The following is a 17,990-nucleotide window of genomic DNA, read 5'->3' on the forward strand; positions in this document are numbered from 1 at the left end:
CGCACTTAGGGGTGAACAAAACACAGCAGAGAATCACACAGAATTTTTACTGGCCTGAAATAGGGAAGCAGATCAAGGAGTTCTGTAAACAATGTGATGTGTGTCAGAGGCAGGGGAATAACCGTGACAGGACCAAAGCAAAGTTGTGCCCTTTGCCTGTGATTGACACTCCGTTCAAATGCATAGGGGTGGATATTGTGGGACCTTTGCCTAAGGCCACAAAGAGGGGGAACCGGTTCATTCTCACCATTGTGGACCATGCCACGAGGTACCCTGAAGCCATTCCCTTGACTAACATTGAAACTAACACAGTGGCAGATGCCTTGGTGGGGTATATGTCCAGGATGGGATTTGCCTCAGAAATAATCACAGATTTGGGCACATCGTTCACATCGAAGCTCATGAAACGCTTATGGCAAATCTGTGGAATTAAGCACAAGGAAACCACTGCCTATCACCCTGAAAGTAATGGGTTAACTGAGAAGTTCAATGGGACTCTAATGCGCATGATTAGGGCTTACTTGGCAGAGAATCCAAACAATTGGGACCAGAAGCTGCAATCCCTTTTGTTTGCTTATCGATCAGTGCCACAAGCCAGTACCGGGTTCAGTCCGTTTGAACTTTTATTTGGGAGAAGGGTGAAAGGGCCCCTTGATTTGATCAAACAAAATTGGGAGCAGATCACCCAGGATGACCCACAAGACGTTGTGACATACATAGACACCTTGATGAATGACCTAAAGAGAAACCTAGAGCTAGAAGCAGAGACCCTGCAAGCTCAAAAGGTCAGAAAGAAAGCTTGGGATGACCAGGAAGGCAGGGAGAGGCACTTTGACCCAGGGGAGGAAGTGCTGTGGCCTAGGCTCTGCAAAGAGAACAAACTGCAGCTGGGTAGCCCAGAAATAAAATATTTGGGTCACATGGTAGGGGGAGGAGTGATCAAACCCCTAGAGGCCAAGATAGAAGCAGTTCGTGATTGGCCCAGACCCAACACCAAGAAAAAAGTTAAATCATTTCTTGGGTTGGTGGGCTACTACAGAAAGTTCATCCCAAGGTTTAGCGAGATAGCGACTCCGCTGACCGATCTGACGAGGAAGAAGACTGATGACCGCATCCCGTGGACCAGCGACTGTGAGGAGGCGTTCCAGAGGTTGAAGGAGGCCCTCATCAACTATCCAGTGCTGCGTGCTCCAGACTTCGACCGGGAGTTCATCATCTACACCGATGCGTCTAACAGCGGGGTAGGAGCAGTTCTTTGCCAGGAGGATGAGAATGGTGACCAGCATCCAGTGTCCTACCTGAGTAGGAAACTCCAGAAAGGTGAGAGACATTTGGCAACCGTGGAAAAGGAGTGTCTGGCCATAGTCTACGCGATCCAGAAGGCCAAGCCTTACATCTGGGGAAGACATTTTATTCTGTGCACTGACCATTCACCACTGCAATGGTTAAAGACAATGAAAACCCACAATAGTAAACTTATGAGGTGGGCTTTAAACCTGCAAGACTATGACTTTGAAGTGAAGGTGGTCAGAGGGTCAGTGAACTGTGTTGCTGACGCCTTGTCAAGAAGACCTGAAGAATGAAGACGGCGAAAGAAACATGGACTATGTATATATTTTGATGACAAAAAGTTAAATGTACCTGTTTATTAAACATGATTGATTTGTATGAATAAAGGTAACTTGATGTATTGAAAATGGTAAATGTTTAACTTAGAGTGTAAGTATAAGTAAGTATGATATTGTATGTATAACTGTTTTTGTGTGTTTTAACCAGGTTGTTTTTTGGAGAAAAGCACCTTAGCTTTCCCCCTACAAAACAACTTATAAAGAGGGGAGGTGTTACATACAGCACTGATGTTACCTGTCTGTCATGGGTTTGGAGGGAAAGTTCCATCCTATGGGGAGTGGAAGGCGGGACATCAGGAGGAGGGGCTGTACTGTATATATATGTGGAGCTTGTGTGGAGAAGCAGGAGAAGAGCTGAGAGAAGAAGCTTGAGTGGGAGTCTGTGTGTCAGACAGGGTACTACTGTGTGTCAGTCAGTACCAACCTGATAGGTTCAGGTGTCTGTAGGGTTAGCCAGAACTGATAGGTTCAGGGTCTGTGCTTTAGTTAAATGCGTTCTGTGTGAACCAAACTAGTGTATGTATGATTGAGACTAAGCCACGTTACTGTATCTTATTCATTTGATCATTTTATTTTCCCTGTGTGTTATGTAAATAAACCTTGTTCCTTTATTTGTTAAAAATCCATCCCTGGTCTGTGTGACTTCTTATAGGGAATGGTTGGTGGCAGCTTAGTGAGACTGTGGCATCCTCCAGTAGGTCTGGGTTTGTCACAGAGACAATATCAGTACTTCTTTCAACAGCCTGTTTTCACACACATATCCCTATTGGCACTGATCCAACTGAAGCCAGTCATGTTTCAATTTTGTTAAAATCAATGGTTGCTGAACTAGCGGAAACTTAAGTTGTTCTGTTGATCCCAGTGAATCTTAAGCACAACTAACTTTGCTTATTCTGTCTTTGCTAGCACTGTTCGTAAAACCTGGAGTATGAAAGAGGCACAGCCATAGTTCTTTCCACAAATTGTCATTTTGTAGTCCCTTTAGAATAACCTATGGTTCTGTTTTTGCAAGGGATAATATGCGTAGGACACACATTTTAAAATGTCAACTTTACCTGTCATCTTAGTGAACAAAATTGGTAGTTGCTACTTGAAAACATGTAGGATTGCTGCCTTGTTGTGGCGAAGGGGCTTGAGTAATTCAGTGAAGCTATGGGCTATGCCATGCAGGGACACCCAAGACAGACAGGACATAGTGGAGAGTTCTAACTAAACGCAATCAACCTGAAGCAGGCAGTGGCAAGCCACTCCAGTATCTTTGCCAAGAAAGCCCCATGACCAGAAACAAAAGGCTAAAAGATATGACGCTGGAAGATGGGACCCTCAGGTCGGAAGGCGTCTAACATTCTACTGAGGAAGAGCGGAGGACAAGTACAGGCAGCTCCAGAGCTAATGAAGTGGTTGGGTCAAAGCCAAAAGGACTCTCAGCTGTGGAAGTGCCTGGAAGTGAAAGGAAAGTCCGATGCTGCAAAGAAAAATACTGCATAGGAACCTGGAATGTAAGATCTATGAACCTTGGTAAGCTGGATGTGGCCAAACAGGAGATGGTAAGAATAAACATGGACATCCTGGGCGTCAGTGAACAAAAATGGACGGGAATGGGCGAATTCAATTCAGACAATTACCATATCTACTATTGTGGGTAAGGATCCTGTAGAAAGAACAGAGTAGCCCTCATAGTCAGCAAAAGAGTGGGAAAAGCTATAATGGGATATAATCTCAAAAATGATACAATGAAGTCAATACAAATTCAAGGCAGACCTTTCAACATCACAATAATCCAAGTTTATGCAGCAACCACCAGTGCTGAGGAGACTGAAATTGACTTACAACAACTCTAAAACTGACACCAAAGAAAGATGTTCTTCTCATTCTAGGGGATTGGAATGCTAAAGTAGGGAGTCAAGAGATAAAAGGAACAACAGGAAAGTTTGGCCTTGGAGTTCAGAACGAAGCTGGGCAAAGGACAAAGAGTTTTGTCAAGAGAACAAGCTGGTCATCACAAACACTCTTTTCCAACAACACAAGAGGCGACTCTACACATGGAAATCACCAGATGGGCAATACCGTAATCAGATTGACTATATTCTCTGCAGCCAAAGATGGAGAAGCTCTATACAGTCAGCAAAAACAAGACCTGGAGCTGATTGTTGCTCTGGTCATCAGCTTCTCATAGCAAAATTCAAGCTTAAACTGAAGAGAGTAGGAAAAACCACTGGGCTAGTCAGATATAATCTAAACCAAATCCCTTATGATTACACAGTGGAAGTGAAGAACAGATTTAAGGAACTCAATTTGGTGGATGGAGTGCCTGAAGAACTTTGGACAGAGGCTCATAACATGGTACAGGAGGCAGCAACAAAAACCATCCCAAAGAAAAGGAAATGCAAGAAAGCAAAGTGGCTGTCCAACGAGGCCTTACAAATAGCAGAGAAGAGAAGGGAAGCAAAATGCAAGGGAGATAAGGAAAGTTACAGAAAATTGAATGCAGACTTCCAAAGAATAGCAAGGAGAGACAAGAGGGCCTTCTTAAATGAACAATGCAAAGAAATAGAGGAAAATAATAGAAAAGGAAAAATCAGAGATCGGGTCAGGAAAATCGGAGATATTAAAGGAACATTTTGTGCAAAGATGAACATGATAAAGGACAAAAATGGTAGGGACCTCACAGAAGCAGAAGACATCAAGAAGAGGTGGCAAGAATACACAGAGGAACTATACCAGAAAGATTTGGATATCCCGGACAACCCAGATAGTGTGGTTGCTGACCTAGAGCCTGGAGAGTGAAGTCAAGTGGGCCTTAGAAAGCTTGTCTAACAACAAGGCCAGTGGAGGTGATGGCATCCCAGTGGAACTACCTGTATTTAAAATCTTAAAAGATGATGATGTTAAAGTGCTACATTCAATATGCCAGCAAGTTTGGAAAACTCAACAGTGGCCAGAGGACTGGAAAAGATCAGTCTACATCCCAATCCCAAAGAAAGGCAGTGCCAAAGAATGCTCCAACTACCGTACAATTGCAGTCATTTCACATGCTAGCAAGGTTATGCTCAAAATCCTCCAAGGTAGGATTCAGCAGTAGGTGGACCGAGAACTCCCAGAAGTACAAGCTGGATTTCAAAGGGGCAGAGGAACTCGAGACCAAATTGCTAATATGTGCTGGATTATGGAGAAAGTCAGAGAGTTCCAGAAAAACATCTGCTTCATTGACTATGCAAAAACCTTTGACTGTGTGGACCACAGGAAACTCTGGCAAGTCCTTAAAGAAATGGGAGTGCCTGATCACCTTATCTACCTCCTGAGAAACCTACACGTGGGAAAGGAAGCAACAGTTAGAACTGGATAATGAAACACTGATTGGTTCAAAATTGGGAAAGGAGTACGACAAGGCTGTATATTGTCCCCCTGCTTATTTAACTTATATGCAGAATACATCAAGTGAAAGGCCGGACTGGAGGAATCCCAAACCAGAATTAAGATTGCCGGAAGAAATATCAACAGTCTCCGATATGCAGATGATACTACTCTGATGGCAGAAAGTGAGGAGGAATTAAAGAACCTTGTAATGAGGCTGAAAGAGGAGAGTGCAAAAAACGGTCCGAAATTGTCAAAAAAACTAAGATCATGGCCACTGGTCCCATCACCTCCTGGGAAATAGAAGGGGAAGATATGGAGGCAGTGACAGATTTTACAGTGGACCCTCGACCTACAGACGGCTCGACTTACAGACTTTTTGAGTTACAGACTTCTCTGGCTGCAAAATTTAGATTCGACCAGAAAAAAAAATGGAATAAAAATAGAATAAAAACCACTGGTTATGGGATTAATTGGTTTTCAGTGCATTGTAGGTCAATGGAGATTCGATTTACAGACTTTTCGACTTGCAGCCACCATTCCAATACGGATTAATTCCTTAAGTAGGGGGTCCACTGTACTTTCTTGGGCTCCATGATCACTTCAGACGGAGACAGCAGCCACGAAATTAAAAGACGCCTGCTTCTTGGGAGGAAAGCAATGACAAACCTCGACAGCATCTTAAAAAGCAGAGACATCACCTTGCCAACAAAAGTCCAAATAGTCAAAGCTATGGTTTTCCCTGTAGTGATATACGGAAGTGAGAGCTGGACCATAAAGCTGAAAGCCGAAGAATCGATGCTTTTGAATTGTGGTGTTGGAGGAGGATCTTGAGAGTCCCCTGGACTGCAAGGAGAACAAACCTATCCATTCTAAAGGAAATCAAGCCTGAGTGCTTACTGGAAGTACAGATCCTGAAGCTGAGGCTCTAATACTTTGGCCATCTCATGAGGAGACTCCCTGGAAAAGACGCTGATGTTGGGAAAGTGTGAAGGCAGAAGGAGAAGGGGACAATACTTTTATTATTTTATTATGTGTTCTCTTGAGTTATATGGCTTTGTCTCAAAGTTATTTTTGCTCCAAATGCTTTTCGAAGCCTTTTTCCTTCTCTTTAATAAAACATAAAAAAGTATTTGCAACCAACTATCTGGGTTTTCAGCTCAAAGGGTTGTTGATACTAATTCCAGGTTTTGCCTTCACCAGCTACTGGGAGTTTTGGTACGTTGTGGGTGTAGTGACAGGTCTACCTTGCAAGTTGGATATATAGTCTTAAATGTCTAGCCATGTGGATATTTAATCTCCCTGGAAGCACTGCCAATTCTGGGAAGATTGGGGTGTTGGGTGGCATGGATGAAAGGCTGGTTCTACAGTCCTAACCACAGCTGACTCTCCTGGGTTCACCCAGCCGTGGGGAAAGCAGGTTAGTGTTGCTGAATGGCTATAGAGGGATGCCCTAAACCCAGCTAAGTATCAAACTGGACATCTGAACATGCAGGAGAGAGACAGACAGAACTCTGGCTGAGAGAAGCAGCTGCCAGTCTTCCTCCTTACTCTGGAACCTGCACTATGGAAAACAAAAAAATCTCCAAGGTACTGCCAGAGTTGGCACTTGGCTTGTGAAGCCAGGATAATCCATTGCCCAGGTGACTGTGAGATGAAGTTGGAGCTGGGTATTGGTGGCGGCGTCAGCAGCAAAAAAATCTTCCTCTCAAGTGTATTCAAACTGAGGTGGGAAAGGGCTTCCAGGTACAAACATGTTCCCATGGAAGGAAGGTTGAAATGGAGGAGAAAGAAAGGATTCATAGACATTTAAGAATTTATGTCAGAGGTGAGTTGTTTTCCTGTTTCTTAACAGTTAGTCCTTCCATGCTTGCTTGCTCTCTCCCTCCCTCCCTATTTTTTGAACTACCATAAAACAAGGCATGTTGAATTCAAGATACATAGATGAGATGCTTTATTAAACTTTCAAGATCTCTTTCTCCACCTGGGGGAGCACTGCTTCTATCTAGTTCAACTTTCAGGTAACCAGCTGTCACGTTGTTTGGGGATTTATAGATGAAAAACTTAAAATCTGGCACAAACTACCTTTCCTTTTTTTTAAATAATTTTTTTTATTTTATACAAAAAAAATACACAAAAGAACTCATACATAACAACAAAAATACAAAAAAAATTACAAGTAATAGTGCTTATTATAAACTAAATTCTAATGTGCACCCCATACCCACGGGACTCTATTTACTATAATAATTTTTTTTTCTTACAGATTACCTCTCCAAAATTGTATTGAGTATTCTTTAGAGGCTTTCCCCCTTCCTTTCACTAACACAAATTCCACAAATTTAGCCCAAATATCATAGAAATTGTTACAACTTATTTCCCCTCTTTTTATTTTAAGTTCCATAGTCAATTTATCATTTAATGCAATGTCCCATACTTCACAATACCTTTCCTTCGGCAGTGGTATTATGCACAGCTGCTAATGCACCCCATTCAGAAGCCTAAGAAATGGGAAATTTGAACAATAGTTTTTCTTTACTTGATTTTTGGTGCCTACCATTTCCTAGATACTGACGTCTAACTGCCCTTAGGATAAGCAAGCCCTAGGGAACAGGAAAAGCTCTCCCATCTGAGTGAAACTCTACTGCACTTTAAAACTGTGCCCAATGCATACTGCCATATATATGTCATATGAAGAGACAAAACTTGTTTCACACTGAAACCCATTTGAAGCAAGCATGTAGTTCCAGCTACAAAGATTGGGGCAGCAGGAAGAGTACGGTAGATAACTAATATGAAACATCATTTGGCTAATCCACCATGGTTTGAAGTGCTGAACCAATGACTTCTGATTTCACCACAACCCGCTTGTTCCTAGATCAGCACTCATTATTTTTCTGCTTTGAAGACTAAGTGTAACCACTTTGGATAAACTGTTCTGCATTACCTAGTTATACTACCTGCTCTCAAAATGTATATGTAATCAACACTCCAAAAGTTCCTTATTAGTGTTAATAATGCAGTTGTTTGTACAATTTCTGCACCTCAATCCCAGCAAAGAGCCACATGTCAATTTAAAGACTTAACATATTAATGAAAACATAATTTTTAATTAGACCCCACTATACCAGATGGGGAAAGGTTTTATTTAAATATATACCTTGGAGGAAAGGCATTGTTGATTAACTGGGTGAACTCAAATTTGTCCATTCTCTGGATTATTCTAAATTAAAGGGATTGCCAAACTCACACATGTTTATAAAATGCTTTCCAATGTGGACAGGACAAAAAACTAGCAGCGGTAATAATCTCTTCCTTGAATAAAATAAACTTGATTGTCACATCAAAGGAGTTTAATTCATTCTTCTACAACTAAGAATGTGAAGTCTAAGAGAATTTCCACATCTTTCTTTTTTTCCATTTTTTCCCCACATTATGGGGGTGAATATAATTCTTTCAGGGGTCTGTGGCATAACCTACTGATGACAGCATTCATCATGGTTACAACACTGGGTTATGCAAGGCATGCTGCTTTTCATACATCAAAAATATTGAAATACAAAGAAGTGTTAAAAGCCTTACTTCTTTCATCTATTCCAAAGATGAAAGTCTCTGTTACTGCACTCCAACTCTGAAGTCTTTCATACCATGCTTTGTTCGCCTCCTTTCTTTCATTACTTGGTGATGCAAGATCACAGATAATCATAGAATTTATCAGGACTCACATGCTTTCCTCCCTGATAGCCCCCAGCACCCCCCCAAAAAAGAAGTGAAATTAACAGAAGGTGTATAATATTCATCCTGCGAACCTAGCAGTTCGAAAGCATGTAAAAATGTGAGTAGATAAATAGGTACCACCTCAGTGGGAAGGTAACGGCATTCTGTGTCTAGTCATGCTGGCCATGTGACCAAGGAAAATGTCTAGAGACAAACGCTGGCTCTACGGCTTAGAGATGGGGATGAGCACCGCGCCCTAGAGTCGGACACGACTGGACTAAATGTCAAGGGGAACCTTTACCTATATGATAATCAAGACTCCCCCACCCCAATATTTTTTAAAAACCTGAGTTACAATCCTATGTACATTTCAGTAAATGCTGGTAAATACAGGGAAGGCTCACTTCTGAGTAATAAGAACATGAGTTCATATAGTACAGAAATTATATGTTCCTTTCTTCCCTCATAAATCCTTTAACTTGCCTGCCATTCCATCTTCCTACAGCCACTATTGCAGCAGCAAGCCTCAGAGGGCATCCTCACTGGCATACAGATGTTATATGGATTACCAATGGTATGGTTTCGATTGAAAAAAAGATAACATCTGCATGTGTTTCTACTTAGATCGAGCCATCCTTCCCTTTTAGGAGCTGTTGCTCACTTTTCTGGACCAGTGGTAGGGCATGCATTCTTTCTGGCATGCTCATTGTTTAGCCTGTTTAGCCAGGAGATAGCAGCCTGCAGCAGTCTCAGCTTCCAACCGCTATCATCGCTGCAGATTCTGAGAGAATGTGTGAGAGAAAGAGGGCAGGAGAATGAGGGAAGGGAAACAAGGAGGAGGGAATGGAGAAAATGGAACTGCATCAACAGAGGCTGAGAGGAGTGATGTAATAATTTCACTTCCTCTGACCCCCCACAGAAAATCAGAAGTCATGCTTAATTGACACCTGATTGGGCTACAAGGAATCATTTGCTGTTGGAATGGGAGAAGCATGCCAAATGGCACATTGCTCCTCTCCCCAACCTCTCCCCTCTGTAGTCCGATCAACCACACATTCAAAACAACCAATCCAGACAGACCCTCACACTATTGAGGCTCAAAAGACATGCATATTCACAAATGCAATGTTGCTGAGTATCAATAGTTGTAAAACAGCTTTCCAGAAAAGTTACTTGAGTGGAACAGGAAAATATATGGTGGAATCCTGAGTATGTTTACTCAGACGTTATTCTCCCTTACTTTTAGATGCCAGTGGGAAATGAATCAGCTTCAAATTCTAAATCCCTGGGGCAGGGGTGGGCGATTAATTTTTATAGAGAGCCACATGAAAAATCTGAACTGTGTTTGGGGGCTGAACCAACTTTACTTAAAAATAAAATGAAACAGTGATGTTATGATTGTTTCTATTTTAAACTTGTTAATCTTCACAAATATTAAAGAGGTTTTTTGCAGTATGTTAAAGATAAGCAACTGATCAACTTTAGACAAAAAGCTATAAATGGTTTTGATGTCCGGTGGGCCAGACAGGAGCGGCTCGTGGGCCGTGTGTGGCCCTCAGACCACACTTGGCCCAGGTCTGCCCTGGGGACAAAGTGTCACAAAAAATTAATCAAGATTTTGGGAGACAGAGAAAGTTGCTGGAATTCAGAAAACACATCAATGCAAAGTGCAATAAGAGGAACACAATTCAGACACTGGGATAAATTCTGGTAAGATTATTATACAGCCTAGCAATTCAGGCAGAAGAGATGCTGCATTTGGAAGAGGTTTATGATGGTTATAGGATATATATAGTAAGTAGTTGGTTACAGGGAATAAGGAACTGTACTGTGTCATTGCAACGGAGGAGGAGGGGGACAATACCCTAAACCTGCTGACACTATCTACTGTTGACTGAAAAATAATGTCTTGACTTCATTTAGAAGGGTTGGGTGTTTTGACATCTGGTTCTCTGCTGGTGGGGAGGTATTTGGTCTCTACCATCTCATGGAGTCATCCAGTCCTGCAGTTATGCGTCAAAATCTTCCTGGAAAGAGTGTGGCACTTACAAAATTCAGCCATGAAACCTCAGCTGTGCCTCACTGGTAATAGTAGTATTGTACAGAGTTTCTTGTGACAATCGAGCATACGATATAGTAGAAGATTGCGGTTATTGAGAAGTTATTCATGATCTTCATGAACAGCAAAAGCAGCAGCCGAGAATCTAACAAGGCATGAAATACTTCCTAACTGATCCTTTATATATCTTTCCTCCATAGCAGCTGTATGTGCTTCACGGTCTTTTTTTAAGCACTCCTGCGAAGCTCTTTCCTACAAGAAGTGAGATTCAACTATCAGTACGGTCAACTTCTATAGTACTGTATACAGTATGTGAAATGGGTGGCGGAGGGGCGACACATTCTTTACCTCAGGCAGCAACGTACAGTATCTTACTTAGGTCACTCATGCCAGAACTACGAGGCTTGCCGAAGAACTTTCCTGAGCAACTTTGCCGAAACCTACTTATCATCCTCAATTTTAAAATCCATAGTGTAATATCTCTGTTAGGCTAATCCAGCATTACTTTAAACAAGCGTGCGTGAAAAAAACAAAAGTGGCGGGCGTTGTCAATGGGCAAAAAACTATAAGCAGCAAATCTCGCGCAGACGTTAGTGGTGTCTGTTAATTAGCTTGGTGGCTAATTAACCCCACAAATATATTTCCCATCTTAGCGTACGTCGTTTCCCTTGCCGGCACCAGAGACAACTAAAAGACTACAGTATTATTAAACGTCAGGCAATACCTAATCACAAACAAGATTTAGTAGAGTGGCATATTTTGGACCAATGGGATTAAGCCAGTATAAGAAGAACCCGCCTACTCCCTACCGAAAGCAACCGGGTCGGTGTGCGAAAGGATCGGCAACATGGCGGCGGCCGTGGGTGGGAGAGTGGCGGCTGGAGGCACTGCCGCCGTGGTCAAGCCAATCTTTAGTCGGGACCTGAACGAGGCAAAACGGCGGGTGCGAGAACTGTATAGGGCCTGGTACCGGGAGATCCCCAACACTGGTGAGGCAACGTCATTAGGCGGCGCGACGTGCTTTTGAAGGTCGCTCGGAGGGGAAGCGCAGGGTTACCGGGCTATTGGGGGGGCAGGCGGCGGCGGCGGCATTTGCCTTTGCTGGCTTGGGAGCGAGCATCGCAGGCTCTGTTTGCCCTTCGTCCTGGTGCCCTTTGCCGCCGCGATTGCTGTTAACGGGGGATTATCCATTTCTGGCTAAAAAGCGTTCTGCTCCGGTTCGACTGTTTTTTTCCGCCCAGTAGTAATACTGCGGGAGGCGGCCTGCCGCCTCAAGCAGAACAACAAATGGACTCCCTATCTTCATTGATTGATTGATTGTATTTATACCCTGCCTATCTAGCCAAGACGTACAGTGCTCAAAGCCCAGACGAATGATTTTAGCCTAGGAAACAAAATCATCTTTCTCGTTCCTATGAGTTAAAACTCAACAACAATAATAAAAAAGTTAAATCGCTAATTATTTCTTGCCATTTAATAGCATCTCAAGATTACCATGTTCCTTGACTCTTCCACTCAATTCTTCTCTGTCCCTGAAAGTTATGGAGGGACATGTCATGAATGTTTTGAATGTTATGCTATGCACTAGTGATTGTGAGTGCCTAATAACAAGATTGGTAGAGATTGAGGATTTTTTTACTGTATATAACAGTGTGCTTGTATGCATTTACAGTAAGGAAGACTCAAGGATGGTGTGATTAGGAGTGGCTTTTCTTTGTTGTTTACATACATCCCATCCACAATCTGTGATTCAGTGCCAGTTCTGAGAGGAAGGCAAAGGATTTTCATCTACTATTACAATTTGCACCATGTAAGATGTCACAGCAATTTTTCATAAATTAATTTTTTAAATCTGCTTCCCTCCAAAGATCCTGGACTCATTCCAGTTTGACAAAGTGATTGGGGACTATGGGATGGGGAGGGAGAAATCTTGAATATCTGCCCCTCACCTCTGCCACTAAAATCATATTGGCAGTTGTGATTTTTGGATAGTAAATATTTCCCCTCATCCTGTGGCCCACAACAGTTTCCCCAGGATGAAAGGGAGCCCATGAGAATGTCAAGACCTTTGGGAGGGATCAGAATTTTTTAATTTATGAAAAACCACCCCAGTTGATGATGTAATCAACCTTACATGGGATATGTTCAGCTGCTAGATTTCTGCTGTTAAGTACTGAAGAACAAACTGAAATTCTGTCAAGTCAATAGTGAATTTGTTTGTACTAGTTGCATGCTAGCTGTGGTTGACAGATGAAAACCAGCTAATAGTTTGGTGTCCTTATAAGTTTCTTCATAGATGGTTCTTGTTAAATATAGATGGATAAGGAAACTGAGCATTTAAAGGTATTAATGAGGGTCTTGAAACACAGCAAAACCTAAACTATTTCTGCAACCATAAAATAATCTTATTTTAACAGGAGTGGAGTTGTCAAGATTTAAGCATGTTCTTAGTCCTGGAAAGAAATACTTTAAGGGTCTATAATTACTACTTTCTGCTTGGATTGAATGAATGCCATTGTTATATATAGATAAAAGAAGTATAGCACTTGTTTTTCTTGAAACCCAAGTGGCTGTTGCCACCAGGCATATCTTCTTTGCTTTTGAACAGAAAAGTAAGGGAGTGCAACGATGGGGTGCTTTGTAAGGAGTGACTGTGAGAAGAAGACTTATTACTCATTTTCTCACACAAAACTAATTTTTGCTTTTCATCTAGTGCACTTGTATCAGCTGGATATCACAGTGAAACAGGGGCGTGACAAGATGCGGGAGCTGTTTATGAAGAATGCCCATGTCACAGACCCCAGAATTATTGATATACTTGTTATAAAGGTAAACCAAGCAACACTTGTCTTATTTCTATTTAGGCGGCTTTCATTATCAGAACAAACAACTTGAAAACCTTTAAAAATTACAATATTGAAACAAGAATTAAACAGATATGAAAAACTAGTGGATAAAAACAATTTAAAATAATTCTAAAGGTGTATTTAAAAAACAAAATCTTAAGAACCCTTCTTAGACAGCCAGTTACTTAGAAAAAGCCTTTGTGGAGAGAAAGGTTTTTGCCTGCTTGCAGGACAGCAAAGAGGGTGAGAGCATGGTCTTCTGTGGGAGGGTGTTCCACAGCTTGGGAGCAGTGGCAAAGAAGGCCCTGTCCCATATCCTCAATAAATGTATCTATGAGGGTGAAGCATTTTGGACCTGTTACAGTTGCTGTATACTTTCAAAGGCATCCCCACATCAAGCATTATCAGTCCAAATGAGATGTTACTAAGGCATGTGTCACTGTGGCCCGATCAGACATCTCTAGGAATGGATACAGCTGGCACACTAGTTTTAACTGTGCAACTGACTCAGCATCGCTTGTTGAGTTCTGTCCTCCAGGAAGGGCCAGAGCCACTGTCTTAAATCCATACTTGATAAATGGTGATTGCTATATGTAGACAACTACTTTCCCTTCTTTTGCTCAATCTTTATAGCAATGGGAAGGAGGGAGAGTTCATAGTACAGTGGTGCCTCGCTTAACGATTGCCTCGTTTAGCGATGAATTCGCATAACGATGTGTTTTTTTATAAAATAATATGCACCATATAACGATGTATCCTATGGGCGATTTTCGCTTAGCGAAGTTTGGGACCATGCTTCGCATAACGAATGCGATTTTAGGTCCCCTGCTTCACTTAACAATGTTTCTTTTTTCAATTAAAAAAGTGTCTTAGAAGGATCAAAAATGGTTGTAAATGCTTGGATTCGTTAGAGGACCCCCTAAGTCATGTGCAAACCTGATTTGGCTTTGATCTGACTTTTCGTTAATTTATGGTTAATTTTTTTTTTCGGCCCATAGGAACCAATGGACCTGTCAAAATCTGACAGCTCCATGCTTTCCTATGGGGGAGAAAACAATTCGCCATAAACTAACGAAAGTTCAGATCAAAGCCAAATCAGGTTTGCACACGACTTAGGGGGTCCTCTAACGAATCCAAGCATTTAGAACAGTTGCTGAGTCTTCATTAATTTGTTGTGAATTTTTTCTTCCCCCATAGGAAATAATGGAGCTGTCAGATTTTGACAGCTGTCAAAAGTTGGGAGGAAAAAATTCACCATTAATTAACAAAAAGTCAGATCAAAGCCAAATTAACTTTTGCATCCGTTTTACAGGGTGCAGAAGCTAATCCAAGCATTTAAAACCATTTTTGACCCTTTTATGACACACTTAAATTTGCAAAAATTGACTTCGCAAAGCCATTGAAATGTATTGAGTCAGCTTCAATACATTCCAATGGAGGAAACATTGTATCGTTTAACGATGTTTCCTATGGGTTTTTTCGCTTAAGGATGGCAATCCGTGCCTATTGGAACGGATTAACCGGTTTCCAATGCATTCCTATGGAAAATGGTGTTTCGCATAACGATGTTTCACATAACGTTTTTTTTTAAACCAATTAAAATCGTTATGCAAGGCACCACTGTACATTCCAGAGAATTTCTTTCTCAGCCATAAAATACTCATAATGGTTGATTTTCCTTTCTTAAATGCTGAAGCATATCTTGCAGTTCAGGTACATCCCTGTACATTGTTTAAACAGGAGCAATCCATAGCCTATTCAATATGATAGGCATACTAACCAAAGTTTAAGCAATGACTACAATAATGAAATATCATAAGCTTAAGTTAAGGTTAATTAACAGTAATCTTGTGCTGATTTTTTCCGATACATTATTTGTATTTATGTATTTATGGTGCCTTTTGTGTTTTATGTACTGATTGTGAACAGAGAGATTGATCAGCCACAACATTATAACCTAAAAGCCCAATATCATGTAGGTCTCCCTCATGCTGCCAAAACAAGTGTGATGTGTTGAGGCATGGACGCCACAAGACCTCTGAACTGTGGTATCTGGCACCAAGATATTACCAGGAGATCCTTTAAGTCCTACAAGTTGTAAGGTGGGGCCTCCATGGATTGGAAATTCATATCAAACACATGAAATTCAAGAGCTGACTGTTCACTTGCTGCATATATTTCATACCTTGACAGGTACCCATTGTAACACTACAATCAGTGCTGTTCACTTGTCAGTGGCTGATCTCTGTCTCTGTGTACACGCACATATATCCACACACACATTTTATATATATAAATACTTTTAAGTTACAAATCTACTTCATGTTGGAAGGATATTTCAGAACCAAAAGTATTAATCGTTTTAAATTATACAGCGGGTGTAGAGCAAGAAATTTTCAGCTGTTGAGAGGAAGAATAAATATAAATATTTATGAGATAATTCTGGTTAACTTATGTCTCTTAAGTCTGGATTGTGCAGTAGTAACTATTAGAGAAATGCATGGATAGGTGAGGATGAACATTGCAGGTGGTCCACTATGCAAGAAAAGGATTATACTGTACTTGAAAGATAAGAGAATTCCTTTGTAAGATAGCATGGAGCATTTTACTTCTGACTACTAGTCTTCCTAAAGTGATGTACAATAAAATCATAGTACTAAAAACAGAACAGTAACACAGTTTTAAAGCAAATTTAAAAGTTTTTCTCAAAACTAGAGATAGGGGTATTTGTATACGAATAACCCAGCACAGCTGGACTTCACGAGGGTCCAGCCCCTGGTGCCAGATCATCCACTCAAGGGGGCCACTGCCGCTGCCAGCCCTGCTCTTCTTTCTAGTTGCTCTGGAATGCCTGGTTGGCTAGCTACTCCTGGCAGAAGAAGGGAAGATGAGTCTCCCTGCAAGGCTGACAAGTGGCTAGCCAAGTGATTTGAAGGAAGAGCGGGGTTGGGGCTGACGATGGATGTGTGAGTGGATGGCCCAGCCCCAGGAGCTGGACCCTCATTAACTCCACCTGTGCAGGGGCATTCATATTCGTATACAAATACCCCCATATCTACTCAAAACCATAAGCCTGACAAAATACAGTTTTTGACTGCCTGCTGGAAGTTCTGTAACTATGGGGGTGGGCTGTCATCTCTCTAGATGGAATTCCACAATCAGTGTACTGCCATGGTCAGTTTCCTACTCTGTAGTAATGGATTAGACAGTATTTACAATATGCTAAATACCATTTTCTCTCTCTTTCTGCTTGTGTAGGGGAAAATGGAACTGCAGGAGACTATTTACATGTGGAAGCAACTAACGCATGTAATGAGATATTTTCATGAGACAGAAATACCTCAACCGAAGGACTTCTTGTCCAAATTCTATGCGGGCCATGACCCTTGAGCCAAACAGTTTTTGAGTAGCTGTAATTCTATGTTTTCTCTTCTCAATAAAGCCCTGTATATTGAAGAGCTCTTCAACAGAAGTTATCCATACTGGCAATTGTTGTTCTGTAATAATTATTATGTGCCATCAAGTCAATTCCAACTTATGGAGGTCCTTTTCAAGGTTTTCTACATACAGTACTCAGAAATGCTTTTCTGGTCCCTTCTTTTGAAGGAACTTTGGGACTGTGCTGTACAGGCTGGCTCATCTTCCAAGAGACAACAGTAGAGAACAAAGTACTGATTTCCGGCTTTGCAGCCAGGTACTCAACTTAAGGAGCTCTCCAGCCAGTTGTGAATTCTTTGTACTGGTCCTTCACTTACACTCAGTTTCTTTTGTTTAGTGTACTCACTTCTAACTTTCTCCACATAGAGAGCAACATGACTGAAGATATGTCTGTTTGCACGTAGAGCCTACATATATATACGCAAGAGTTTTTTTCTCTTCAGGCATACTGCATATCACACAAAGAAAGCAGCTCCTCTATTTTGATAACAACCAGGTAGATAACAACTGAATAGGGCTCTTCCTTCAAAACCCCAAAACTAGTCTAATTGTCTCAGTCCTATTAAAACCATCTCATTTCAACAGCACATGCCCCTCTTGGCCATTCACATCCACTCTCCAGCAGACATTCCACGTTACTTTATATACATAACCTTGACAATTAGAGATGGGGACAAACCACGAAACTAGTGGTTCAAGCTAGTTGGACAAATAGGTGTTCAGTACTTCCGAGCACCGCCTCCTCCAGTGGATGCCCAATCAGAGGAAGTGTCCAGAGGAAGCAGGGCAGGGAAGCCAGGGTGCTGCCTTTGAGGGTGGCCACTGGAGAAAGTGGGACTAGGAACCACTGAACACCTGTTTGTCCAAAGAATGAACTGGCATGAATTTTTTTTTACAAATTATATAGCATATAAAAGTCCATACATTCACTTGGAAATTAGTCGTCTA

General features: G+C 41.6%; 1 protein-coding gene across 1 annotated transcript; it reads left to right on the forward strand.

Annotated features, from left to right (window-relative positions):
• Positions 1-11,563: 11,563 nt before the first annotated feature.
• Positions 11,564-17,060, forward strand: NDUFA6 (NADH:ubiquinone oxidoreductase subunit A6). The gene is made up of 3 exons (XM_020787944.3): positions 11,564-11,747; positions 13,472-13,587; positions 16,863-17,060. Exons 1-3 carry the CDS (start codon positions 11,606-11,608, stop codon positions 16,992-16,994), a joined length of 390 nt encoding a protein of 129 aa, XP_020643603.1. The 5' UTR covers positions 11,564-11,605; the 3' UTR covers positions 16,995-17,060.
• The last annotated feature ends 930 nt before the right edge of the window (positions 17,061-17,990 follow it).

The sequence above is a fragment of the Pogona vitticeps genome, chromosome 5 (genome assembly GCF_051106095.1).
Source record: "Pogona vitticeps strain Pit_001003342236 chromosome 5, PviZW2.1, whole genome shotgun sequence".
NCBI classification, from domain to species: domain Eukaryota; kingdom Metazoa; phylum Chordata; class Lepidosauria; order Squamata; family Agamidae; genus Pogona; species Pogona vitticeps.

Coding starts and splice junctions, on each gene's coding strand:
- NDUFA6 (XM_020787944.3), top strand. CDS start 11,606: ATGGCGGCGGCCGTGGGTGGGAGAGTGGCGGCTGGAGGCACTGCCGCC. Junction 11,748..13,471: donor CCGGGAGATCCCCAACACTG/GTGAGGCAACGT, acceptor CTTTTCATCTAG/TGCACTTGTATCAGCTGGAT. Junction 13,588..16,862: donor TTGATATACTTGTTATAAAG/GTAAACCAAGCA, acceptor CTGCTTGTGTAG/GGGAAAATGGAACTGCAGGA.